Source organism: Equus przewalskii, unplaced genomic scaffold, assembly GCF_037783145.1.
Source record: "Equus przewalskii isolate Varuska unplaced genomic scaffold, EquPr2 ChrUn-10, whole genome shotgun sequence".
Taxonomy (NCBI): domain Eukaryota; kingdom Metazoa; phylum Chordata; class Mammalia; order Perissodactyla; family Equidae; genus Equus; species Equus przewalskii.
In genome coordinates, this window is record NW_027228747.1 from 3,359,950 (window position 1) to 3,387,509 (window position 27,560).

The 27,560-nt window shown below is 39.3% G+C and overlaps 1 protein-coding gene across 17 annotated transcripts in view; it reads left to right on the forward strand.

The window, feature by feature from the left end:
• POGZ (pogo transposable element derived with ZNF domain) overlaps window positions 1–26,762 on the forward strand; it is a 49,449-nt gene extending 22,687 nt beyond the window's left edge. For 5 of the 17 annotated variants that reach the window (XM_070607003.1, XM_070607008.1, XM_070607004.1 and 2 more), the window contains 16 exons: window positions 6,191–6,366; window positions 7,328–7,436; window positions 8,675–8,965; window positions 9,047–9,265; window positions 11,410–11,516; window positions 12,208–12,545; window positions 12,955–13,109; window positions 17,630–17,730; window positions 18,267–18,413; window positions 21,016–21,150; window positions 21,264–21,436; window positions 21,597–21,737; window positions 22,199–22,255; window positions 22,461–22,573; window positions 22,841–22,865; window positions 22,998–26,762. In XM_070607003.1, the coding sequence (XP_070463104.1) occupies window positions 6,191–6,366; window positions 7,328–7,436; window positions 8,675–8,965; window positions 9,047–9,265; window positions 11,410–11,516; window positions 12,208–12,545; window positions 12,955–13,109; window positions 17,630–17,730; window positions 18,267–18,413; window positions 21,016–21,150; window positions 21,264–21,436; window positions 21,597–21,737; window positions 22,199–22,255; window positions 22,461–22,573; window positions 22,841–22,865; window positions 22,998–24,666 (3,956 nt within the window). In that variant the 3' untranslated portion in view covers window positions 24,667–26,762. The remainder of the gene's footprint in view (window positions 1–6,190; window positions 6,367–7,327; window positions 7,437–8,674; window positions 8,966–9,046; window positions 9,266–11,409; window positions 11,517–12,207; window positions 12,546–12,954; window positions 13,110–17,629; window positions 17,731–18,266; window positions 18,414–21,015; window positions 21,151–21,263; window positions 21,437–21,596; window positions 21,738–22,198; window positions 22,256–22,460; window positions 22,574–22,840; window positions 22,866–22,997) is intronic. The other 12 variants (XM_070607006.1, XM_070607010.1, XM_070607007.1 and 9 more) reach the window with 5 other exon arrangements.
• The last annotated feature ends 798 nt before the right edge of the window (window positions 26,763–27,560 follow it).

The following is a 27,560-nucleotide window of genomic DNA, read 5'->3' on the forward strand; positions in this document are numbered from 1 at the left end:
AAGAACAAAGCTGGAGGTATCACAATCTCTGACTTCAAAATGTACCTCAAAGCCATAGTGAGCAAAATGGCATGGTACTGGTACAAAAACAGGCAGATAGATCAGTGGAACAGAACTGAAAGCCCAGAAATAAAACCACACATCTACAGTCAGCTAATCTTCGACAGAGGTGCCAAGAACATGCAATGGAGAAAAGATAGTCTCTTCGATAAATGATGTTGGGAAAACTGGACAGCCACATGCAAAAGAATGAAGGTAGACCACTGTCTCACACCATACACAAAAATAAACTCAAAATGGATCAAAGACTTGAAGATATGTCCTGAAACTATAAAACTCCTGGAAGATAATATTGGTAGTACACTCTTTGACATTGATCTATAAAGGATCTTTTCAAATACCGTTTCCTCTCTGACAAGGGAAACAAAAGGAAAAATAAACACATGGGAATTCATCAGACTAAAGAGCTTCTCTAACGCAAAAGAAACTAGGATCAAAGCAAAGACACACCCCACTAATTGGGAGAAAATATTTGCAAATCATATATCTGACAAGGGGTTAATCTCCATAATATATAAGGAACTCACACAAATGAACAATAAAAATGCAAACAACCTGATCAAAAAGTGGGCAGAGGAGATGAACAGACATTTTTCCAAAGAAGATATACAGATGGCCAAGAAACACATGAACAGATGTTCAACGTCACTAATCACCAGGGAAAGGCAAATCAAAACAACACCAAGATAACACCTTATGCCTGTTAAAATGGCTGTAATCACTAAGACTAAAAATAACAAATGTTGGAGAGGGTGTGGAGAGAAGGAACCCTCATACACTGCTGGTGGGAATGCAAACTGATGCAACCACTATGGAAAACAGTGTGGAGATTCCTCAAAAAACTAAAAATAAACCTACCGTATGACCCAGCTATCCCACTGCTGTGTATCTACCCAAACAATTTCAAATCAACAATCCAAAGTAACATGTGCACCCCTATGTTCATTACAGCATTATTTGCAATAGCCAAGACATGGAAGCAACCCAAGTGCCCATCGACCAATGACTGGATAAAGAAGATGTGGTGTATATATATATACAATGGAATACTGCTCAGCCAGAAAAAAAGACAAATTCATCCCATTTGCAATAACGTGGAAGGACCTAGAGGGAATTATGCTAAACAAAATAAGCCAGTCTGAGAAAGACAAACACCAGATAATTTCACTCATGTGGAATATAGACAAGTACTGGGACAAAGAAAACAGTTCAGTAATTACCACGGGAAGGGAGTTGGGGGGGGGGGGGGACAGGGGGTGAAGAGGAACACTTATATGGTGACAGTCAAGAAATAATGTACAACTTAAATCTCACATTGATGTAAACTATTATGAACTCAATTTTAAAAAAAGCTGATACAAAATTAGAATTTGGTTAACTCTATCTTAAAAGGAAAAAAAAATTAAAACCTTTTATGCTTCAAAGGGCACACTCAAGAAAGTGAAAACATAATCCATAGAATGGGAGAGAAATTTTGTAAATAATATATCTGATAAGGGACATGTATCTAGAATATATAAAGAACTATTACAATCCAAGAATAAAAAGATAATCCAATTTTTAAAATGGGCAAAGAATCTGAATAGACATTTCTCCAAAGAAGATATATAAATGACCAATAAGCACATGAAAAGATGCTCAGCATCATTAGTCATTAAGGAAATGCACATCAAAACCACATTGTGGTACTATTTTACACCTTCTAGGGTGGCTATCATCAAAAAGACGGACAATAACAAGTGTTGGTGAGAATGTGGAGAAACTGGAATTGTGGTGAGAATGTACAATGGTGTGGCCACTTTGGAAAGTAGTTTTGGCAGTTTCTCAAAAAGTTAAACATAGAGTTATCATATGACCCAGCAATTCTACTCCTAGCTAGCTGTATGCCGGAGCAAATTGAAAACATATATGTACACAAAATCTCGTGCACAGATGTTCATAGCAGCATTATTCATTGTAGCCCAAAAGTGGAAACAACCTAAGCTGTTGAATGGATAAACAAAATGTGGTGTATCCATACAGTGGAATATTATTGGGCCATAAAAATGAATAGAGTACTGATATATGCTACAACATGAATGAACTTGGAAAACATAATGCTAAGTGAAAGAAGTCAGACACAACAGGCCACATATTGTATGTGACTCCATTTATATGAAATGTCCAGAATAGGCAAATCCATAGAGACAGATAATAGATTAGTGATTCCCAGGGCTAGGAGAGAGGAGAATGGAGAATAACTGCTAATGGTACAAGGTTTCTTTTTGGGGTGATGAAAATGTTCTGGAATTAGATAGTGGTGATAGTTGCACAAAAGCTTATGAATATACTAAAGACCTCTGAATTATGCACTTTAAATTGTTGATATATATGGTATGTAATTATCTCAATAAAGCTTTTAGTTTTTTTAAAGAAAGTGTCTAGAATAAAATTTGGGGACATTTTTACTGTTCTTTTTGCTGTTCTTCAGAATCTGTCGCTTGGCATTTAATAATTATTCCTATAGTTCTAACTGATCATATGTTCTGGTAAGAAACATTGTGAAGTGAAATAAACCACTGCTTAATTCTGAGTTGTGGATGATATGAATTTAACATTATAAATTTCTTACTGTGTACAACTGATTATCATTTTGAACTCCTGTTTAGCCCATTTCAACTCCATTAGCCCTCTTATCTCTGGGTTTAAAGGCTGTGTAAGCAAACTTAAAAGAACGAAGGACAAAATCAAGACCTTCAGATTTGTAAAACAAGCAGAACCTATAGCAAGAGAAGCTGCTGAATCTCCTTCCCTTATTTAATCAGTTTATGGCTGTGGTACCTAGTTTATTTGAGCAAACTTAGAGGCAGGAGATTGGTTGGATAATTCTTTCAAAGGCTTCTTTAAGCCTTAAGATTCTGATTGCCTCTTTCATCCTTTGGAAAAGAACTTTGTAAGACCTTTGAATTGTCAGAATTTCTTTGAGGAAAGACTTAATGCAGAAATCATTACACATAATTCATTAGAAACAATTAAAAATAATAAATGAATAGTTATACTTTAATTTACCCATTGTGACTTGCCATATGCTGCCTTTTGCTTTCAGTTGAGTTGTGACCCTAATCTGGCCTTAGAAACCCAGATTTTTTGTTTGCACTGTATTTTTGAAAACGTCCTAAAAATCCACCAAGATTCAGATATGACCCTGATGTCAGAGAGAATATTTGCAGGAAATGTTTGTGTTAACGTTCTTTATAATAGAAGAGTATGTACAGATTTCATGGGAACATGGTCTATCTTTTGAGACTTGCTACTGCTGGTTGATTTCACATAAATGCAAAAAAATTTCCATCCTTCTCTTCCTGTATGTAGTTGGGATGTTGAGTCAGTGATTATCTTAAGAATTTTTAGGCTTAGATAAATAACAGATAATTCATTTTCTTTTACCCTAGCGGTTAAAATAATGACTAGAAAATAATGTTTTTGCTTAGTCAGTATTTTTCAACCATAAATTCCAAAGGGATAAAAAGAGATTGATGGGGAACCTATAGATTAAAAGAAACTTAAGAAATGTGTCCATTAGTTAAACTTCGTGAACCCTTTTGTAACCTGACTCAAATAGATTCACAGATAGTTGGGTCCAGCCAGTGGCGCAGTGGTTAATATCGCACGTTCTGCTTCGGAGGCCTGGGATTTGCTGGTTTGCATCCTGGGTGCGGACCTACGCACCACTTATCAAGCCATGCTGTGGCAGGCGTCCCACATATAGAGGAAGAAGGGCATGGATGTTAGCTCAGGGCCAGTCTTCTTCAGCAAAAAGAGAAAGATTGGTGTCAGATGTTAGCTCAGGGCTAATCTTCCTCAAAAATAATAATAATACAGACAGTTGTCAGTTTGAATTGTGACTGGGTATTTGATATTAAAGAATTATTTTAATTTTATTTAACTTTATTGAGGTATAATTGACAAATAACATTGTAAGATATTTAAAGTGTACGTCATGGTGATTGATAACATATATATTGTGAAAGGATTCCCATCATCTAGTTAATTAACACTTCCATCGCCTCATGTTATTTGTCTTTTGTGGGGAGGTGAGAACATTTAAGTTCTACTTGCTTAGCAAATTTCAATTACGTAATACAGTGTTATCAACTATAATCACAGAATTGTAATATTTTTAGGAGTGATAATGGTGGTGATATTCTCTTTTTTAAAATTCTTACTTTTTAGAAATACGTATTGAAATATTTATAGATGAAATGATATGATCTGAAACTCGTTTCAGAATAACATGGGAGCTGCTGAGGAGGGTGGGAGGTATAGTTGAAACAAGGTTGGACATAAGTTGATAATTGTTAAAGTGGGTGATGATTACGTCGGGGTTCATTATAGTGTTCTATTTTTCTGTATATTTGCATTTATCCGTAAGAAAATATTTAAGTTAAAAAACTATACATAGTCAATAAATTGCCAGTATTGTGAGTATAAGATAGAACTTTTTGGAATTTTTGTTTGTTTTTCTGTCAGCCTCTATGTAATCACTAGTCTGCTGGTCCAGTAACTATGAGCGTTTAATCCACTGATGGGCTCTCAGTTTCTGGGAGAGAATGTGGGACAAGCCACTGACAGCCTATTAACCACTGACTCTGGTGGGTTAGCTTTGTGGCTAACTGCCGTGACTCCCATCTGTCAAGTGGAACATACCGTTCAGAGCAGTCTGTCCCTTTCTGGTGATTTCAAGTAGAAAGTTGAGGCAATATTTTGCTTGAATCTTTGATTTAGGTATATTAGCTCTCTGAAATTTTCTGTCTGGTTTTGGAGTATTCTTTGTACATCAAGAAATTGATGATTTTTTAGTCAAATGTAGTAAATAGAGGACTTAAAAACATTGACAAAATTACTTTTCTCGCAAATGAAAAAGAATTTAAAATATTTCAATAATTAGCCAGTTTATTAATATTTATTTATATTTATTAATATATTGATTCATGAATGAATCATTATCTTCTGAAGTTGTATCATTTATATGTGGTTTTAGTTAGTTTTTGACCAGGTCTTTTCTTTGTCAGTTTTGATGATGTAAAGAGAAAGAAAGTAGCCCGTCACTCTCTGTTCTCAAATTTATAAAAGACAGTGGTTGTTTACAGAATCTGTTGTATTTCTGAGATTTGACTCACTAGGAAGAGATGCCATTCTTTAGATTCTGTGCACTTGCTGCATTAATGTTTGTTGATGAATATTCCTCTTTTAAAAAAATTATGGGGGCTGGCCTGGTGGCACAACAGTTAAGTTCGCATGTTCTGCTTCGGCAGCCCAGGGTTTGCCAGTTCATTTCCCAGGTACAGACCTACACACCACTTGCCAAGCCATGCTGTGGCAGGCGTCCCACATATAAAGTAGAGGAAGATTGGCACAGATGTTAGCTCAGGGACAGTCTTCATAAGCAAAAAGAGGATTGGCAACAGGTGTTAGCTCAGGGCTAATCTTCCTCCAAAAAAAAAAATAATGAAATAAAAAAAATTAAGGTGGAGAGCCAGCCCCCAGTGGCCTAGCAGTTAAATTCAGTGCAGTTTGCTTTGGCACCCCAGGCACAGACCTACACCACTCAATTAGTGGCCATGCTGAGCTGGCAGCCCACATACTAAATAATAGAGGAAGATTGGCACAGATGTTAGCTCAGGGCAAATCTTCCTAAGCAAAAAAAAAATAATAATAATAATTTAAGATGGATTAGCTAATAACAGAAAACATTCTGGCAAAATAAGTTTTACTTAGTTTAAAGATGGAAAAATAGTTTGTATGTTGTTTTGCTTTGCTGATTTGGTATGGGGAGATTATGTGTGGTCACTTACATCATCAGAGTCAAAATGATAGCCATGTAGAAGTCTCACTGTGTTAAGACATCCCTAGTTAAGATATATGGGGGAGATGTTAGTGAACATCTCCTACCTACCTATTTTTCTACTAGTTGTAGATTTGGGTGAAGTTTAAATTTTTGGTGAATTTGGTGACATCAAACCTGAGGTGAGTGACGGTCTTAGATATTTTTGTGTCTAGGACATGATTTTTTATCTAAGACCATGATGTTTCTTATAAAAAGTGGGCTTTCTCTTACATACCTTTTTTTTTTTTTCCTTTTACTCTTTAGCTGGCAATTCTTTGGTCCAACAAGGTGGACAGCCGCTCATCCTAACCCAGAATCCAACCCCAGCTCTGGGCACAATGGTTACTCAGCCAGTATTGAGGCCTGTCCAGGTCATGCAGAATGCCAATCATGTGACTAGTTCCCCTGTGGCCTCACAACCAATATTCATCACTACACAGGTGAGTAGGACTCTGAATTCTGGGACTTGGTCAAGAAGGAGAGACAGACTGTGAACCTGTGGAGCCTCTGATTTTAAAGAGTCTTATTTAGCATCGTTAGAAATAGTTCTGAGTCCTGTCTTTTGACCTGGATTTTCTCATTTGCTATTTTGTAATTTGATGCAGACTTTTGTAGAAAGCTCAGCATAGCGTACAGCTGGGGTACTTTCCTGTTCCTGCCCCTTAGAGGGCTAGTAAGTGATGCGATTGCGATCTGGGCAGAATTAGTGGGAATCCTTGGATTAGGAAGCTTTAACACTTGGCCTTTAGGGCTTCTTGCCCTTTGCTTGGGCTATTTTTCTTAAAATGAGATGAGTGAGTGGACTTTTGAAATCTATGTGTGAAATTGGTGAAGTGCCAGAGATCTTTAGAAGAGAAGGAACATGACTTACTTGATATATAATGTGAACTGAAGTTGAAAGCCTAATGCTGACTGTGGAATGTAAAGGCAAATGCTTCTCTTTGCCTGTGGTTTCCTGAGTTACAAACTTTTCTCTTACAAATTTACCAGAGGTTTATGGCCTTTGAAGTGGACTTTGGGAACAATTTCTTAAAATTGTTTGTTTGTTGAAGCACTCCAGTGAATACTGTTAGTGTCATTTTTTTTTCCTTCTATGCCTTTAGCAGTTTAGGGGCCAGTCTGAGGATGAGGTTTTTTTAAGCTGAGAGTCTCTTAAGACAGGAAGTAGGTTTTCATTTTTGCTTTTATGTACCAAAGCTTATTCTCCAGTTTTGATAATTTGTCACTCACAATTTTACCAAAATTTCTAAATTTCTCTATCTGAGTCATTTAAGAGTTCTAACTCTAGAAAGAGAACCACTAGGTAAGAATGTGGGACTTTTTTTGGATGTAGGTCTTAGTGCAGTCTCTGCTAGAGTTAGCTGGTCTCCATGTTAAAGATCATTTTGCTTTTTAATGCAGGGATTTCCTGTAAGAAATGTTCGGCCTGTACAAAATGCAATGAATCAGGTTGGGATTGTGCTGAACGTACAGCAAGGCCAAACGGTTAGACCAATTACACTAGTCCCAGGTAAGGAAAAGTGTCTGTCCATTTGGAATAAACTGGCATCCAGAGATTTGTTTTTATTGTCTCAGAACACTCTAGGTCATTTAAAAAGTGTATTTAAGGAAAATCTAAAAATAGAAAAATCATATGGATTTAAGCCCAATTTTTAAAAAACTGTTTCTAACCTTTGGCCAGGGTGGTGGTTTTATTTATTTATTTTTTAAATTTTTTACCACCCTTCATGAAGTAGTAAAACAGGGTTTATATAGTCATGGTTTTGGTGTTTTAGTTAGCTATTAAGTTTGTTATCCTGAAGGAATATTATTAATGCAAACTCTCGAATTCCATATTATGTATGTCTACTCACTTACATAGTGGCATTACAAACTTTATTTTGCTTTAATTCTATAGCATAGATTTTAGATATAAACTAAACAAATGACACCCTTTGAAGATAAATATTTCCAATGACTAGTTAGGATTTTTTTAAGAAACTGAATTGAAACATAATTTTAAAAATCTCATAATTTTCCCCTAGTTCTTTACTTAGTGTTTGTAAGTTTATTACAATTCAGACCAAAAAGAATGTTTTAAATTTAGTTGTTGTAAGGGTATCTCTGTAGTTTGTCCTCCTAAGTTTTTGTTGTTGTTCTCAGAGCCCACAGAGTTTTTTTGGCCTTCGGTCTCATGAGCTTATTCTGTCTCGTTCTGATACTTCTTAAATATTTGTCAGTGGAATTGTCTATAGCTGAGCCAGGAGACTCACCTTTGGGATATCCTAGTAGAATGGCATAGTCAGTCTTCTATTGGAGTTAATGTAAAAGAATGGAAGACTTTTTTAGTATTCTGAGGAAGATCGCTTTTTTTAGGACCAAGTCTGCCCTTTGGCCTGTATATCCCTCTGCTGCCTCCCACTCTGTACCCATCCTTTCTCTTTGAATACCGAGGTCAAGCTGCTCCTGATTGTGTTCTTTGAGTAGAAAAGGCAGAGTGGTAAGGTGTTTTGGGAGGAGTTGAAGGGAATCTTCTTTCTTGAATTTGACATTTTTAGGGCTGATTACCTAGCCTATTCTTTAATCAGCTTGGACACCTGTTGTCTTAGACATTAGAATCTGTGCTACTCTTGGTAACCTCTGCTGGTCACCAGTCACTTTGGGGAAATAATGTTTTCCTATTCCAGTATTTCCAGTAAAGACGGGGAATATTTTATAGGTAAGCTCATTGACCAAGATTTGGTACTTTTCTCTGTCTCTCTTTTGAAGCCCCAGGTACCCAGTTTGTTAAGCCAACAGTTGGAGTTCCACAAGTGTTCTCTCAGATGACCCCAGTGAGGCCGGGCTCCACGATGCCTGTGCGGCCCACCACCAACACCTTCACCACCGTCATCCCAGCCACTCTCACCATTCGAAGCACCGTCCCACAGTCCCAGTCCCAGCAGACCAAGTCCACTCCCAGCACTTCCACCACTCCCACCGCCACACAGCCAACCTCACTGGGGCAACTAGCTGTTCAGCCTCCAGGCCAATCCAACCAGACCCCGAATCCCAAACTAGGTGAGGCTTGGGAATAGGAGATGGCAGAGCTGGGTCGGGGTGGTGGGTGGAGAACAGATGATTATCACTTGGCCAACATAGCTCCCTCCTTCCCCTCTCCACCTGCAGTGAGCATTGCCAGCTTTGTCACTGTGAAGCGACCTGGGGTTACAGGTGAAAATAGCAATGAAGTGGCCAAACTGGTGAATACCCTTAACACCATCCCTTCCCTGGGCCAGAGTCCTGGGCCAGTGGTGGTATCCAACAACAGCTCTGCCCATGGCTCTCAAAGAACCAGCGGACCTGAGTCTTCAATGAAAGGTACAATAACCTGAAAGACTCTGAGCAGCCAATCATTCAGAAACATTAATAAACCATTTGTCGTATCAGAACTCTTTACTTTGAAATAAACAGAATCAAATATAGTTGCTATAAATCTGTTCCCACAGAAACTTTAGTATAGTAAAGGGGATAGCAACTGGTGAAAAGCGTAACTAGAGCAGCTATAAGGAATTCTGTCTTAATTATACTTTGGAGATTAGTGAAATGGATTGATCAGAGATGAGTGGGATAATCAAAATATAGCTTTATGGGGGAGATGGATTTCTGAATAAGGTTTTAAAGTCAGGATTTGATAGAGAGGTTTTGAGGTGCAGAAGGGTATGAACATGAGGGTTTTCAGTGGTCTAAAGCAGGAGTCAGCAAACTTTTTCTGTAAAGGACCACATAGTACATATTTTAGGCTTTATGCGCAATGTGGTCTCTGTCACAGCTACTCAACTCTGCCCTTGGGGTGCAGTAGCAGTCACAGGCAGTATGCAAATGAATGAGCATGACTGCTCCACTAAAACTCTTCATGGACTCTGAATTTTTAATTGCATGTAATTTTCATGTGTCAGAAAGTCTTTTTCTTCCTTTGCTTTTATTTCAACCATTTAAAAATGTAAAAACCTTTAACAAATGGTGGTGGGAAAACTGGATATCCGATGTAAAAAAATAAAAGTTGGACTCTTACCATACACTGTATACAAAAATTAACTCAATGAATCAGAGACCGAAACATAAGAGCTACAACTATAAAACTCTTAGAAGAAAACATAGGGGAAAAGCCTCATGACATTGGCTTTGGCAATGATTTCTTGTATATGATACCCAAAACATGGGCAATGAAAGAAAAAATAGGTAAATGGGACTACATCAAATTATAAAATGTTAGGGCATCAAAGGACACTATCAACTGAGTGAGAAGGCAACCCACTGAATGGGAGAAAATATTTGCAAATCTTATATCTGATTAGAGGTTAATTTCCAGAATATATAAAGAACTTCTACAATTCAACAACGAAAGAACAAATAACATAATTAAAAAATGGGCAAAACTGTTGAATAGACATTTCTCCAAAGAAGGTATACAGATGGCCATAAGCGCACAAAAAGTTGCTAAACATCACTAATCATTAGGAAATGCAAATCAAACTACAATGACATACTACTTCATACCCGTTAGGATGGCTGTTATCCAAAATCCCTGCAAAATAACAAGTGTTGGTGAGGATGTGGAGAAATTTGGAACCCTCTGCATTGCTGGTGGGAATGTAAAGTGGTATGATGGTCCCTTAAAAAATGAAACTTCAAATTACCATATGATTCAGCAATTCCACTTCTAGGTATCTACCCCAAAGAACTGAAAGCAGGGACCCGAACAGATATTTGTACACCCATGTTCGTAGCAGCATTATTCACAATATCCAGAAGGTAGAAGCATCCCAAATGTCTATCAACTGATGAACGGATAAACAAAATATGGTATATACATAGAATGGTATATTGTTAACCCTTAAAGAAGGAAATTCTGACACGTGGTATAACATTCATGAACCTTGAAGACATTATGCTAAGTATTGAAATAAGCCAGTCAAAAGAGGACAAATACTGTATGGTTTCACTTATGTGAAGTACCTTGAGTAGTCAAATTCATAGAAACAGAAAGTAGAATGGTGATTGCCAGAGACTAGGAGGAGGGGCGAATGGGGAATTATTGTTTAATGGGTATAGAGTTTCACTTTTGCAAGATGAAAAAGAGTTCTCGATGTTGCTTGCTCAACAATGTGAATGTACTTAACACAACTGAACTGTACACTTTAAAATGGTTGAGAGGTAAATTTTATGTATATATTACTAGAATTAAAGAAAAAAACTTACGTAACAAAAAATGTAAAAGCCGTTCTTAGCTCATGAGTCAAACAGAAACTGGGAGCTGGCTCGATTGGGTCTGCAAGCCATGATTTGCTAACTCTTGGCCTAGAGAGAAGAACAGTAAAAGGAATGTTCCTCACGGTGCTCTCTCATGCTTGCCTGTCGATCTTAGTATGTCCCACAGGGAATGTTGAACCTTTTTCCAAAAGGCCAGTAATCTTTTGCAGTATCATCTTATTAATCTTATCAATGCTTCTCACTTTTTCCAGTTAGCTCTTCCATCCCAGTGTTTGACCTCCAGGATGGTGGACGGAAAATATGTCCCCGGTGTAATGCTCAATTCCGCGTTACTGAAGCTTTGAGAGGTCACATGTGTGTAAGTGATGTCACCTGTGATGGGGATTCAGCTTAAACGGCTACCACTGTATACCTCCTGTAGCATTGGGAGCTTGTGAAGCAGGGCCTCTGAAATGACTTGGAAGCTTTTTAAAGGGCTATTCTCTCTTTTGACCTGTTTTAGAAGAGTTAGGTACTTTGGAATTTGATAGGATACATTTAAAGAACCTCAAATAAATTGGAATGTATGTGACCTTAATTCCTTAGTTGTGGTAGATTTTGAAACTGCAGAGAAGGACAAGTTTGTTAATAATCAGAACTCAAACTCGGTTAACCTCAGTTCATTTTTTATTTATTGTGTCATTGGATGAATGAGGAACTAACTAGTTCCCGTTTCCAGCCTTTTCATTTCTTGATATTAGTCCAGATGCAGAGGCTGGGACTTCTTCCTGCCAGGGAGCTCAGAGGCAAGTTATGCTAGTGAGTGGTTAAAGGATCTAAGGCAGGAAGGAGAAGTACAAATAATGATGTTTACAGTGGCATATGGCTGTAAATGTATATACTCTAGAAAAAGAATGAAACTTAGAAACACTATAGAAAACTGAAGGGTGAAAGCTGGATGAGAATACACAGAACCAAACTGTTACTAAGGAATGTTAGTTAAGTTGAGGAGTTAGCACATCCTAGGCTCCAGGATAACCAGAATGATGAGATGTCTTCTTTCTTTATAGTACTGTTGCCCAGAAATGGTTGAATACCAGAAGAAAGGAAAGTCTCTGGATTCAGAACCCAGTGTCCCATCAGCAGCAAAGCCCCCATCCCCTGAGAAAACTGCTCCTGTTGCTTCCACACCCTCTTCTACACCTATTCCTGCTCTGTCACCACCTACCAAAGTACCAGAGCCAAATGAGAATGTGGGTGATGCTGTCCAGACCAAGCTCATTATGCTAGTAGATGACTTCTACTATGGACGGGACGGGGGCAGAGTAGCCCAACTCACAAACTTCCCTAAGGTCGCTACATCTTTCCGATGCCCACATTGTACCAAAAGGCTAAAAAACAACATTCGGTAAGTGTTTAAGTGCTTTGGAAGTTACCTTGGACAAGAGAAGACTGAAATTTTCCTATATATTTATATAAATATTTTCTTATATATTTAATTTCTCTTTGGAGAATCGTCCTATTATTCAGTCTGGCTAAGGATTATCAGTAAATCAATACGTAGTACTATAGAAGGAGGTGTTGTGGTAATAAAGAAAGAAATAACTCTGGGTAGAATAAGGGAGACCAGTGCATCTCTTTCTATAGAACTCTTAGTTCTAGGAACCCTTTTCTGGACTCAGAAAAGGACTGTCCCAAACAGAGGAAGGTGGGGGAAGGGGGAGCATGTAATGTCTGTTCTGTGATTCTGCTGTTATGTTTCTCGAAGGCTACTGATTCTTATGTTTTGTGTACTTTCCCTTTGTGCTGTGCTACAGATTCATGAACCACATGAAACACCACGTAGAACTTGATCAGCAGAATGGTGAAGTGGATGGTCATACTATCTGCCAACACTGTTATCGCCAGTTTTCCACTCCCTTCCAGCTCCAGTGCCACTTGGAAAATGTTCATAGTCCCTATGAATCGACTAGTAAGTTTAGAAACTCTTAAACTCTAGGGGTATGGTTTGCTTTTCATTCATGAATGGCACTAGGGAGAGTCCATTATATTTATTTGTTTGTCAGTAATAGTGTAGAGAATGTCTGCAGTATCTGTAGTTAATTCCTTACTTCACTTACTGTATTTTCTAACAAGCCTGACTTCTACTCTGTTCAAACATGAATTCAGTGCTGGATCCTGAATCATTAGGGGCTTTAGTTCAGGATCACTGTAGAGAGAGAGATCAGTGTAATGGATTTATTACCTAGATCTTTTTATAGAAGGAGCAGTCATCTATATTTGGACCTTTACTTTAGTTAGTATCCTGATAGGTTTTATGTAGGATATTATAAATTACCATTAAGACAGTTTTCAATGAAAATTTTCAGTGAAAGTTTTCACCTTTCAATGAAATATAAGATAAGTTGGAGTGTTATCTTCACTGTACATCCTACAGACGAGGGAACACAGGCTGGACACAAGCTCAGAAAAATTAAATCTTTTGCTTAAGAGCATACACCTGTAGTAGTGTGACATTGTGAGGATTTGAGCCCAGTCTTCTTAGACTGTTTCCTATATCCTTTAAGGGATTTCTAATTTTGTTGAAGAGACAAAAATTATGTAACTATAGGAAAATGTGAGAACAAGACAGTGTATTTATTATAAACATATGCATCGTATGATACCGATGATAGATGAATTCGTTGAGAGAAGGGAAAAGATCCTTGTGGCCAGATTTCATAGAACAGCTAAAACTTTTAAGCTCTTTAAGTGTAAGAAGGATTTAGTTGGGTGGAAAGTAGGAAGAAAAGCTTTTAGGTGATGGGAAATGGCATGAGAAACAGGTAAAGACAGAAATATGTGTATTATCTGGATGCTTTTGTTGCACATTATAAAAATCTTGACTAAAAGTGAATTAACCAATAAGGACATCTATTATATCGTTTAGCTGAGAGGACTTGAGGTAGAGTAAGCTTCAAGCCCAGAACTTGAGTGTTCTGCCTCTCAACAATTCTCTTGTCTCTGGCTCATAGCAGGGGGGCTGTGTTAGTTTCAGGCATTACATTCACAGGTAAAACTGTGCAGATGAAGAAGAGACCATATTTTCCTGTGTCTTTCCTGAATCTGTTTCTTACAAAGCAAAATTGCTTTCCCTTTATATCTCCTTGGCCTTGGTCATATTGGCAAGGGGAGTGGAATTTCCGTGAGAGGCTTATATTAATGCTGGTCAATAGCAATATAACATGAGCTACATATGTAATTTTAATTTTTTAGTAGCCATTTTAAGTAAAAAAGTGATATTAATTTTAGTAGTATGTTTTATTTAACTCAGTGTATCCAAAATATCTTTTCAACATATCATCAAAATTTTAAAATTCATCAGATAGTTAATATTCCTTTTTTTTCCTCATTAAAAACTGATTTTTTTGAAAACTCGTGTGCGTATTATACTCACAGCAAATTTCAATTTGGGCTCACCACATTTCAAGCGTTCACTAGCTGTGTGTTACTGATGGTTACTGTAGTGGACAGTGGAACTTTGGACTAATCATTTGGGAGTAGAATGGGTATTGGAATCAGTTGTCATAACACCATAGTGTAGTGGCAGAATAGCCAGCTTAGGCTAGGTTAGGACACAAACTTCTTCACTGCCAGTGTTGGAAAGCCTGAATAGCTCATCTGCACTTCCCAGGGAAAGCACCTGACTCATTTTTTGTACAGAACCTGATGGGTGGGTTTTGTTACTGCATTTATATCTGGATTATATATATAGGAAAGATAAATTTTTCCTTATAGAAAAAAACAGACAGTGCAAAACCTCATCGATCCTTTTCTCTTGCTTTACCAGTCTGTCATCCGACTTATATTTTTGAATATCTTATGATTTAAAATTTATACTGATCAAAAACCTGAGAAATTGTTAATCCCAACAGGTAAATACCTTTTCTATACTTTAGTATGTATCCATTCTATTCTTGGATTTTTTGGTAACTCCCCTTTTTTGCACCAATGGCAGATCTTGCATGAAGGTAGCTTATTTTTTAATGTTAATATTCTGGGACCCGTTGCTTTCTTTTTAATTTTGGAAAAATATTTTTTATTTTCTGAAGTGTTTTTAAATTAAATTATAGACATAATGACATTTCGCCCTGAATACTTCAGTATGTATATCTAAAAAGTAAGGATGTTTTTCTATATATAGCCATAGTACCTTTGTCAAGACCTAACTGAATTAATCATAAATCATTAATATCATCTAATACCTAGTCCATTTTCAGATTTCCTGAATTGTCCCCAAAACATCAATGGATCATAATATTTAATTAAGGTAACAGTATAATCTTACTAGCATTATATTTTTCTTCACACTTGCTGAAGGGTAGTAGACTGAAGAAGAGGTAGGACTGAAGGAAGGATGCTTCAGGAGGCTTAGCCATGTTCAGGTGTCAGGGGGAGGATCCTGTGTGGAAAAAGACTCTAGATGGAGAACTAATTGCTTGATTAAAGTCTTGGAGTACATGGAATGATGAGGTTAGATGAGCCTTAGAAAGACATGAGGGATCTCTCCTCCCATAATTTGGAGAACAGGAAGCAGAAGCTCTAGTAGTTCACGTGTATTTTCTCAAAGCAAGAGACTGTCTTAGGTGTTAAGGAGATGAGGGTGATGGTGCTGGGAGGGACAGCCACTTTGTATAGCCACTTTGGAAAGATCACTCAATTCTGCCTCTTGAATCTTTTTGCACATCAGCTCCTTCCCCTGTAGAACAGATGTGGAAGGTTATTAGAGAGCTCTTAAATCCACTGATACCTTAGGTTCTTATCTCACTGATTTTCATGGTATGAGATAATACATATATATCTTACCGTGGTGTTTGTGTATTAGAAATTGCTTATTAAATGTTGTCGTTGATGCTGTGTGACAGCTGTAACAACGGAGCTGATAAATAGGTTGTAGGAAAAGCCTTTGAGGTTGAATGAGATTGCCCAGGGAAAACTTAGAATAAGAGGCTTGGACAGAAGATTGGAAAATACCAGTGCTTATAGGTGTTTTAGAAAAGAAAAAAAGTAATTAAAGGAGATGAATGAATTGAATTGAGTGGTAAGGAGGAAAAAACAGGAGAAAATATTGTCATGCCACTAGTTACTGTTTCCGAATCATGTCATGTACTTTGCTCCTGTTCTTCTCTTGGCTCCTCTGTCAGGCAAACCCCTATTTTTCTTTCAAGATTCAGCTTATATATCTTATATATAAGCCTTCCCTGATTCCTCTAGGCAGAATTTTTTATTTCTTTATCTATGTCGTTATAGCATCTAACATAACTCTAGGCGGTGGTTCTAAATGGAGTGCAGACCCCTTTGAGAATAAACTCAAAACTTGTGAACCCTCTTCCCAGAAAAATATGTATTTTACTCTTTTGCAAGTAGTTTCAAGGGATACCTGGGTTCCCTGAGAGGGACCCCAGATTAAGAAGCCCTAGCTTTTTGTTTGCTTGTTTTACTTTAAAGAATTATTTCACCTTCATTCTTTTTCAGGGGGGAGGGGTTGGACATTATCCAGTAAATGCTTAAAGCTTCAAATTTACAGTTTTCATTTTTGCAAAAACTTTAAAATAATTCCACTGACAGTAAGAAAAATACGAATAACTATCTTTATTTTGCCTGTATAATTCAAAATATCTAGCAAGTAAAATTTTTACCAAAAATTCAGAATTGCAGCCTAATAAGCTTGACAAAATGACTAATTTCAAAGTTTAATTATCTCAAATTTGTTAATACTGAAATAATACAATAACTCATAACAAGGCAAGAACTTCTGTTCATGATTGTCAGTCTTTTTGAGGACAAATTCTTAGTTGTACTTATTTAGTAGATGTTCAGTAAGTGTTTGTTCAATTATTTATACAGGTAACCATTGTCTATCCTTGAGCAGAGGAATGAAGTAATGTAGTATTTTAAAGGAATTCATTTGAGAGTGGCATGTAAAGAATAGATATGTACTTTATTTAGTGGAGAGACAGGAGATATTGGAAGCCAGGTGATAAGCAATAGGAAATCTTAGGGGCATCTACCAAAATTTTGCCTGTTAGGAGAAGTGATAATTCCTAGATGTGCTTTGGAAGAATGGTGACAGAACACAGGGGTTTGGAGTCAGAGATAGTGCCCAGGTTTTGAGCTCAGGAAGAGGTGGGGAAATTAGAAGGGAAACAATGGGAAACAGGAGGATGCTGAATTAAGATAGAATTGATGGTAGAATATCCAATTAAAAATGTCTTGTACACAGTTCAAAATCTAAAATGGAGCTTTGGTAAGAAGTCTGAGCTAGAGACATAAGGATAGTTCTTATCAGCAACGCAGAGGTTAAGATGGAACCATTTTAAAGAATAGAAGAGACATAGTGATTTATTGACTATTGAAAATGAAGATATAGGAGTCAGAGAAAATAAAGATTATGAGTCAGCAGGACTTTGGTCTTATTTTCAGGTGGATTTATTGATTATTTTTTTCTTACAGCCAAGTGCAAGATCTGTGAGTGGGCATTTGAGAGTGAGCCACTATTTCTCCAGCATATGAAGGATACGCATAAGCCTGGAGAGATGCCTTATGTTTGCCAGGTATGACCTTCTTCTCCAGGGAGCTTGAGCCATTTCACCCTTGGCTGAATACAAAGAATCCACTAGTGATCATTGCTCAATACCTAGTGCACACACTCAGTTTTAGGAGCACTGAGGAGACATAGAAGAAATAGTGAACACAGTTTCTGTTTCCAGATTTTTCCATGCAGAAGAAAAACATAAAGGAACATATGCATGTACCCAGTCAGGGAACATATGCATGTACTAAGGGAGTGTCTGTCTCCTGAACTTGCCCTTTGGAGATGGACAGAGAAAACTCCTCTTTACTCCTCTTAGTCATAGAATAAGGCTTGTTCTCAGACTTTCCTGTCTTTCCATATTTTTATCTTAGTTCACAGATGAATTTATCACAAACCTAGTCCTACATTACAAAGTGAGAAAAATAATTTGATTTCTATACATTTAGGAAAAATCTTTTTTTTTTTTCATATTTTAACATTTTTGTTGCTACCTCTTTTTTAAGACTTCTGTTGTTCACTTCATTCTTGGCTTATTTTCCCTCTTATGTGACTCAGGTGTGTCAGTATCGCTCCTCACTCTACTCTGAGGTAGATGTCCATTTTCGGATGATCCATGAGGATACTCGGCATCTGCTCTGCCCTTACTGCCTGAAGGTCTTCAAAAATGGCAATGCATTCCAGCAGCATTACATGAGGCACCAGGTACCAGGCACCAAGCAATTCCCATATTCTCATTTTTTAAATTTATGGATACTGTGGCCAGGGCTGAGCTAGGATGATAGTTTTGGTAGAGCAGATAATATACATGTGTTTGTAAAAATTTATTGAATATCAGTTATGTGCCATGCATTGAACTAGTTGCTAGAGATTTAATGGTAAACAAGACAGTTAAATAGTACAATAAAGCATGAAGAATGTTGTGTTAGGGGAAATATAGGATACAGAAAAGCATATACCTATTCTAGGAGCTTAGTAAGGCTTCCAGGAAGGAGGGTGTTCCCAGATTTGGAGGATGAGTAAGGATGAGCCAGGTGAAGTGAGATAGAAGAACAGTGTGCTGGAAGGTACAGGGCAAGAGTGGAGGTTCAAAGACTTGAAAGAAGTTCAGTGTGGTTGGAGTCTAGGGTATAAGGAGGAGGTTGGAAGGAATCTTTTAAGCTATGAAAAGGAGTTTTAACTTTATAGTAAGTTATTGGGAAGCCATTAAAGCAATTTTTAAGTCCCGAAGTGATGTTCAAATTTGCTTTTAGTTATGATTACACTGGTTGTGCTAAGAAGAATGGATTGAAGGAGATTAAGACTAGAATTAGGGAGATTAGCCAAAGGCTTTTTCAGTACTTTAGATGAGAGTCAATAGTGGCTTTTGGCTTTTGAAATGAAAAAAAAAAGAGGATAGAGTTGACAGATATGGAGAAGATAAGTGATATTTATGATATAGAGATAGATTAGGTGAATAGTTAGTGCATAAGATTCTGTTGTGGCCAATTGGATGACTGGTGGGACTGTTTTTTGAGGTAGAAACACTGGAGAAAGTAAGTTTTGGGTGGAGGATTATTAGTTTGGATATTCTGAGTTAGCAATATCTGTGGACATCAAGTGTAGTTGTCCATTAAACACGTAGTTGGATATATAGATCTGAAGCCTGGGTTGTGGAAAAGATACTTAGGAATCATTCTACAAATCCAGTGGGTTTTAAACTTTTAAGTGCTCTGCACCCCTACCCCTAACTGAGAATAGGGTGAAGGCTTAGGGCCCCTCAAGTCTCTAGCCACAAAGCCAGGACCATAGTCCTAGGAGGAAAACCAGAGGAGTCTTAGCGTCAAGGAAGCTGAGGGGAGAAGAGTGTTTCAAAGAAAAGAGCGTAATCAAAATGTTAGAGGAAGGTTACCAGGGAAAAGGGGGGGTGGGGGGAGGGCACAGAGGGGGAAGTGGTGTACCCACAACATGACTAAGAAAAATGTACAACTGAAATCTCACAAGGTTGTAATCTATCATAACATTAATAAAAAAAAAAAAATGTTACAGGAAGGTATCAAGCAAGATAGAAAGTTAGAGTTAGACGTTTGGTTTAGCAACATTGATGGGAGCCTTTTTGTTGGTTAGTAGGGTGGAAGTCAAATTTTACCTGGACGAATGAATGAGAGGTAAGGAAATGGAGAAAACTTACTTAAAGAAGCTTATTTAGGAAGGGGGGACTGGGGGTGGTAGATCCGGGGGAAGAGGTAGCAAGGGAGAATTTGTTGTTGTTGCTTTTGTTGTATTTTGTTTTTAAGATGGAATAGATACAACCTTGTTTCAAATGCTACAAAATAGGATCCACTAGAGGAGGACAGAGTGAAGGTACATAAGAGAGGGCACAAAGTGGAGAGCAAGATGGGTGCACCTGTGCATAATGTTCCCGTGTGTGCGCACAAACACACCCATACTCCCACTTTGTAAGCACCCTCTTAGGCTCACACACTGGTTTCCACAGTAGTGACTGCTGATAATCTACCACAAATGTACTTCTAGATACCAGCATGGAAATCGTCTCTTGTAACTGAGCTGAGGTTATAGAGCCTTGCTCTCCCAGGAAAGAAAATAACAGGCGTGGGTCCTGTTTTTGAACGACTTCAGTACTAGGCAGACTGAATCCTCAAAATGGTCCCACAGGAGGCATATCTGTATATAAGTGTTGAGAGGAAAGATAGCTAGGTATAGAAAAATACTGTCATTTGTGTTAAAAAAGAAAAAGAAAGAAAGAAAAAAACCAGGGAGGTGGTAATTGGAGACATATGTTTGTTATATGGTTATATGCATAGACTGTCAATGAAAGAATACCCAAGAAACTGGTAACAAGTTGTTTCTGTGGAAAGGGACTGAGAGTTGGAGTTGAAGGCAAACTTACAACATGAGGGAGTACAGAATAAAAGTATAATTTTTTTTAACCATGTACATTTTGTTGTATTTAAAAAAATAAGAAAAAGAATATGCAGAAGTGGGCAGCAGTGTTTGCACTGTAAAGATAGAGCATGGGCAAGTAAGGCTTAAGCCACTCATCCAGATTGCTAAAGCAGGTCAGGAAGAGAGGCTGGAGGACCTAGTCGTCCTGGCTGTGAGTCCGCCTTTCTTTGGGAACATGGGACATGATGATTCTCAGTGGTAGGTTTTGGTGTTGTAGTGTGTATTTCTTTCCTACTCTCTTAAATTGTGAACAGAAAGGTGGAAAGAATGATATGATTCGCGTCAATCTGCCTTGCTCCTCAGGGAAGAAAATTCATTGGGAACCTTTAACGAATTCTCTCTCTTTCTTTTCCCCCTTCAGAAGAGGAATGTTTATCACTGCAACAAATGCAGGCTGCAGTTTCTCTTTGCCAAGGACAAAATTGAACACAAGCTGCAGCACCATAAAACTTTCCGTAAACCCAAGCAGCTGGAAGGTTTGAAACCAGGCACCAAGGTAAGGGTTTGTCAGTGTTTTCTCTACAGATGCAAGAGAGGAGGAATGGAGATTTTCAGTATTCTGAGGTTTAGTGTGGATAATGTCTGATTGTTCCTTCCCTTGACTCATAGGTGACAATCCGGGCTTCCCGAGGGCAGCCACGATCTGTTCCTGTATCGACCAGTGATGCACCTCCCAGCACTTTGCAGGAGGCGGCGCCACTGACTTCCTCAGCAGACCCTCTGCCCGTCTTCCTTTATCCCCCTGTCCAGCGCAACATCCAGAAGAGAGCTGTTAGGAAAATGTCAGTACCGTCTTCTAGAGGCTGGGGGCTGGGTGGGCACTATTGATAATTCCTGATAGCCAGTGTAATCTGGTAGCATTTTAGCAGGATATGTTGTCTAAAGCCCTACAATTTGGGGACCCCTGAGGCATTAATGAAAATTTTCCTTGTTTCTTGACAGGAGTGTCATGGGTCGGCAGACATGTCTGGAGTGCAGCTTTGAGATCCCAGATTTCCCTAATCACTTCCCTACTTACGTTCACTGCTCTCTGTGTCGCTATAGCACCTGCTGCTCTCGAGCTTATGCCAACCACATGATCAAGTAAGTCGTGATTAAATCTGGCCCCCTCTGGGAGTTCAGATTCTCCAGAACTCATTTCATTCCCTCCCCTGCTTCTAGTCTGTTTCTTCCTTCAACCCTTAGAGCTGTTTTTCCATCTCTCCAAGCAGGGTTAGAGGCCAAACCTGTGTTCATTTGGCCTTGATGGTCTGTGCTCTCATTTTGTAGGACCTTCCTACTCAAAGTAGGGTCCAAGGACCAGCAGCACTAGGTGGGACCTTATTGGAAATGCCCCACCCGAGTCCTACTCTGTCAGAATGTGCATTTTAAGAGATTCCTTGGTGAATCATATGCGTAGTAAGGAGATGTTAAAAGGAGAGGAAAACTGACTTGGGTTGAAGTTAGGATGGATGGAAGAGGCATCTCCTTTGTTGGGGCATTGTCAGTGGCTGGTGAGTTTAGCTAACAGAACCTTCTAACTCATACCACTTTTTCTTTGTCAGCAATCATGTTCCACGGAAAAGCCCCAAGTATTTGGCTTTGTTTAAAAATTCTGTGAGGTAAGGAAAAACTTATTGATGGTCTCTTAATTTTTCAAGTTTTTACATTAAATCCTTTAAATTATTTGGGTGGAGTGGGTATGTGAATTACTTTGAGAGAGAGAAGAAAGGAAGGACACTCCTTTTCTTTATTAAGCCTTAAAGCTTAACACCCTCTAGTGTCAGTGTTCTATTTGTCTTATATATTCTTGACTCTGTTTCTTAGTGGAATCAAGCTGGCTTGCACTTCATGTACCTTTGTGACTTCTGTGGGAGATGCCATGGCCAAGCATTTGGTATTCAACCCCTCTCACAGATCCAGCAGCATCCTGCCACGGGGTAAGTAGGGGAGATGGAGGTCAGAGCAAGAAAGAAAAAAAAGATAAGGATACAAGTCATACTATATGAGTCGGGAGCATCCCTACCTGGCCTTACCCATTCACAGCTGAGACATACTTCACAAATTGGAAGCATTCTAACCTGAAGTTGATGTAAGACTGGGAGGGTAGTAGTTTTGCTTTTTTGCTTGAAATCCCAGAACACCGTCTTTGGAGGGCTTGTTCCTTCACTGAACTAACTTTTTTTTTATTGTCTCATTTTCCATAGGACTCACTTGGATATCTCACTCAAGGTAACAGAAACTCACTTCATGGTTTAATTTCTGTTTTGCAATATTTGGTCTTTATTATTACTACTACTACTATTACTATTTCATCTTCCTAGTTTAACTGAGTTTTCTCTTCCTTTCTTTACTACCCTTTAGACATGGCCAGACTCGTGACCGAGTGCATGACCGGAACTTGAAGAATATGTACCCTCCTTCCTTCCCCTCTAATAAAGCTGCCACTGTGAAATCTGCAGGGGCCACCCCAGCTGAGCCTGAAGAGCTACCAACTCCCCTGGCTCAGGCACTCCCATCACCAGCCTCAACTGCAACCCCACCACCAACCCCTACTCACCCCCAGCCTTTAGCCCTACCGCCCTTGGCTACAGAGGGGGCCGAATGTCTGAATGTTGATGACCAGGATGAAGGGAGCCTGGTCACCCAGGAACCTGAACCAGCATCTGGGGGTGGTAGTAGCAGTGGGCTTGGCAAGAAGGAGCAGCTGTCTGTGAAGAAGCTTCGAGTGGTACTGTTTGCCCTATGCTGCAATACAGAACAGGCAGCTGAACACTTCCGAAACCCCCAGCGACGCATCCGGCGTTGGCTTCGGCGCTTCCAGGCCTCCCAGGGGGAGAATCTGGAGGGCAAATATTTGAGCTTAGAGGCAGAAGAGAAACTGGCTGAGTGGGTGCTAACCCAACGAGAGCAACAGCTACCTGTAAATGAGGAGACCTTGTTCCAGAAAGCCACCAAAATAGGACGTTCTTTGGAAGGGGGGTTTAAGATCTCTTATGAGTGGGCTGTGCGTTTCATGCTACGGCACCACCTGACTCCCCATGCCCGACGAGCTGTGGCCCACACCCTACCTAAGGATGTGGCAGAGAATGCAGGACTCTTCATTGAATTTGTACAGCGGCAGATTCACAACCAGGACTTACCCTTGTCTATGATCGTGGCTATTGATGAGATCTCTTTGTTCCTGGATACAGAGGTGCTGAGCAGTGATGACCGGAAGGAGAACGCCCTGCAGACAGTGGGCACAGGGGAACCTTGGTGTGATGTGGTGCTGGCCATTCTGGCAGATGGCACTGTCCTCCCTACCCTTGTTTTCTACCGAGGACAAATGGATCAGCCAGCTAATGTGCCAGACTCTATATTGCTAGAGGCGAAGGAGAGTGGCTACAGTGATGATGAGATCATGGAGCTGTGGTCAGCCCGAGTGTGGCAGAAGCACACAGCTTGCCAGCGCAGTAAAGGCATGCTTGTGATGGACTGTCATCGCACTCACTTGTCAGAAGAGGTGCTAGCTATGCTTAGTGCCTCTAGCACTTTGCCTGCAGTGGTCCCAGCAGGCTGTAGCTCCAAAATCCAGCCATTAGATGTATGCATCAAACGAACTGTCAAGAACTTCCTGCACAAAAAGTGGAAGGAACAGGCTCGGGAAATGGCAGATACTGCGTGTGATTCTGATGTCCTGCTTCAACTGGTGCTGGTCTGGCTGGCTGAGGTGTTGGGCGTCATTGGAGACTGTCCAGAGCTAGTTCAGCGATCCTTCCTTGTGGCTAGTGTTCTGCCTGGCCCTGATGGCAACATTAACTCGCCTACAAGAAATGCTGACATGCAGGAGGAGCTAATTGCCTCCCTAGAGGAGCAGCTGAAGCTGAGTGGGGAACAGTCTGAGGAGCCCTCAGCTTCCACTCCACGACCCCGGTCGTCTCCTGAAGAGACAATTGAGCCTGAAAGCCTTCACCAGCTCTTTGAGGGTGAAAGCGAGACCGAGTCCTTCTATGGCTTTGAAGAAGCTGACCTAGATCTGATGGAGATTTGAGTGTTGGGGTCATGAGGGGATGTGGAGTCGGCGGGGGGGGGGAGTGTGAGGGAGGGTAGAGGGATTTAGGGAAAAGGGGGTATACCAGGTGGGGTATTTGGTTTATATTTTTTAATTTTATGCCACCACTCCCCCCTGATGTTGACTTATACTTCCCTGTGGATTTGTGGATTATTAGGAGTACCAATAGTGATCACTTCTGAGCCGAGGAGCTGGCCCATTGGTCATTCACTTCTGCTAAAAACAGGTTTTTGTGACTTTTTTAAAAATTTAAATCACTGTGTTTGGTATTTTTCCGACAAAATCAAGAAAAAGAAAAAAATCCTTTGTGGGCGAATGTTAACTTTTTTGTTTCCCCTTTTACCTCACTTGTATCATAGTACATCTGGGTTTTTTAATTTGTTTTACTGTGTGGCCAATGTCTTTGGGCATGATGCTATCCAACCATTGTCAATGTGAGAACATTTCTGAAGATGGGAAAGACAAAATTATGTAGCTCACAAACTGGTTTATTATATATATGGATAAAAAACTTTTTTCATTGTGGTCTTAACAGTTTTATATAAAAACAAAAATGGAAAAAAAATCCCACTGAACTCTCTCTTCCTTCTCCTTGCTTTTCCTTCCCTCTCCAGAGATGTTGGTTTCTACAGCAACTCTAGATATTAAATTGTGGCTTTAAAAATGCATGAAACCACCTCTAATCATCCAGAATGATGAATAGATTTGTTTTTCCTCACCACCCTCCTTCCAACAAAAACACGACAAAACCACCTGCGATCCTTGGCCCTTTCCCCATTCTTACCCCATCACTCTGGACAAAGGATCATACATGTCTTTAGCAAGCGGTACTGAGGTGATCACACAGAGTGTTAGGGTGGAAGCCATTCCCAGTGCATGGGTCTTCATCCTGGAAACCCCCAGGGGCAGTCCCTGCTTTGCTGACATTCATCCGGTTAAGTGGACAGCATGCCTGTTCAAGAGATCACATGTCCTACAGCCAGGAGCTAATTGTGCAAGAAGTTAAGTGTTGAACTCTAAAAAGAAATGACAGACCACTTGTTGAAATCCTGCTTATCCTGTGGCTTTCCTCTATTTGTCTTAATGCTTAGAGAAGAATCTGACCTGAAGAAGAAACACACGGGGGTGTACACAAAGAAAAAGACATGAATCTTTATTTTTCACTGCCAGCTTCAAGGAAAGAAAATTTTTTTCTACAATTTGCATGAGGGATTTTTTTTTTATTGTATGTACTCATGGTTATAAACTGAAATGTACTGTAAAATACAGAGAAAAGGAGCAAAAGTCCAAATCCACCTTCCCCACAGCTACACCATTCTTCTGTCCATCCTGAGGCTTCCAGCAATGTCTCCCTCCTGTGAACCAAGGAGGCAACCTGCACAGGCTTGTATATGGTTCATCTTTAAAATGTACATAAGTGGAACATTTAATAAAATGAGGGGAAATGGATTTATAAACAATGTGGTTTTTTCTAGGCGACCCCGTTTCTTTTAATAGGCTTTCACAGACTGGGAGATGCTCAAGATGTGATGGGCCTGATGCTACAGGTGTGACATTTGTTACCACCTGTTTCTCCTCACCCTTGTTTTTTTGTTTGTTTTTTAATCCCCAGCACACTATAATATAGTGAACTGGAGTAATTCCTCCCAGAAACAGCTTGGCCAGCCTTGGGAACCAGGGGCATCTGAAAACTGAACTGAGGATCCATCCAGGCTTCTCTTTCCCAGCTTTTTGCCTGATGCCATTATGACATAATATGGACTTTCAAGTCAACCTTTTGCCTTTCAGAAAGTTCAGGAACTATGGTCAACTCTATCTACAACAACCTAATCCTTCTCTTTGGTAGTCTCCACAGCAGGCTCAGCCTTAGCAGAGCTGGGTGCCTGGCCTCTGCACACTATGACTTTCTTGATGGGTAATTTTTTTAAAATCATAAAACCAACAATGGATCAGCTGGGTTTTGGCCAGGAAGTTATCTTTGTGGATTCCACCCGCATGGCTTAGTAGTAGAAGGAAATTTTTTTTGTTTGTTTTTTATAATTCAGTTTAACCAATAAACAAGTATTTATTGATTACTTTTCTGTGTTGAGACTGAATGTGTGGAAGATGCAAATTGAAAGCTCATGATTTTCTTTTGCTTAAATTTACTAGTCTGTTGTAACCATGGATAATACAAACAAAGGTGTGTTTTCATTTCTTAGCTCAGCTCAGTAAATTTCTCTAATAGTTTTTGGGTTTCCTGCCTATACTAGTTTCTCAAAAACGGTTTAGAGAGGATATGCATCAAAATCACTTAGGGTATCCATTTTAAAAATTCAGGTTTAACACCATTCTGGGGATGGAATTTGACTAATACCCCAACTGATTTGACTCACGGCTACACTTAGGACTTCTTAGTGAACACACAATAATTGGAAGAGGTTTTCTGACCGTGCTAGAAATTAGCAGATTTGGACCATAAACATTTAGGTCAAGTGTTGGAATTACTTAGTATTCTCCATGTGAAGGGTGAGGATGCTGGATGGTGAGGGATTGAGGCTGTCAGTTCCAGCTGGGGGGGTAACCTCATTCAGAGCAGCTCCACTTGATACTACATTTCTATCTTTGAAGTAGTGCTTTAAATAAAATCTCATTTGCAGCCAGCATTAACCAGAAAATCTATATTTTAGAATCTAGTGTATGGGTAGAAATGTTTAAGAAAAAGGTTTAAAAAGCCAATTATGTTATCACACAAAGATTAAGCCTGGCTTTAAAGCTGCCCTCAGCAGAGACCCAAATGAAGACAGTAGGGGCCTTCTGCATTGTCATACAGAGCATTCCATATTTGCTCTAAGAACCAAGAGCCAAAGGGTTCTCTGACCAGGGAGGGACAT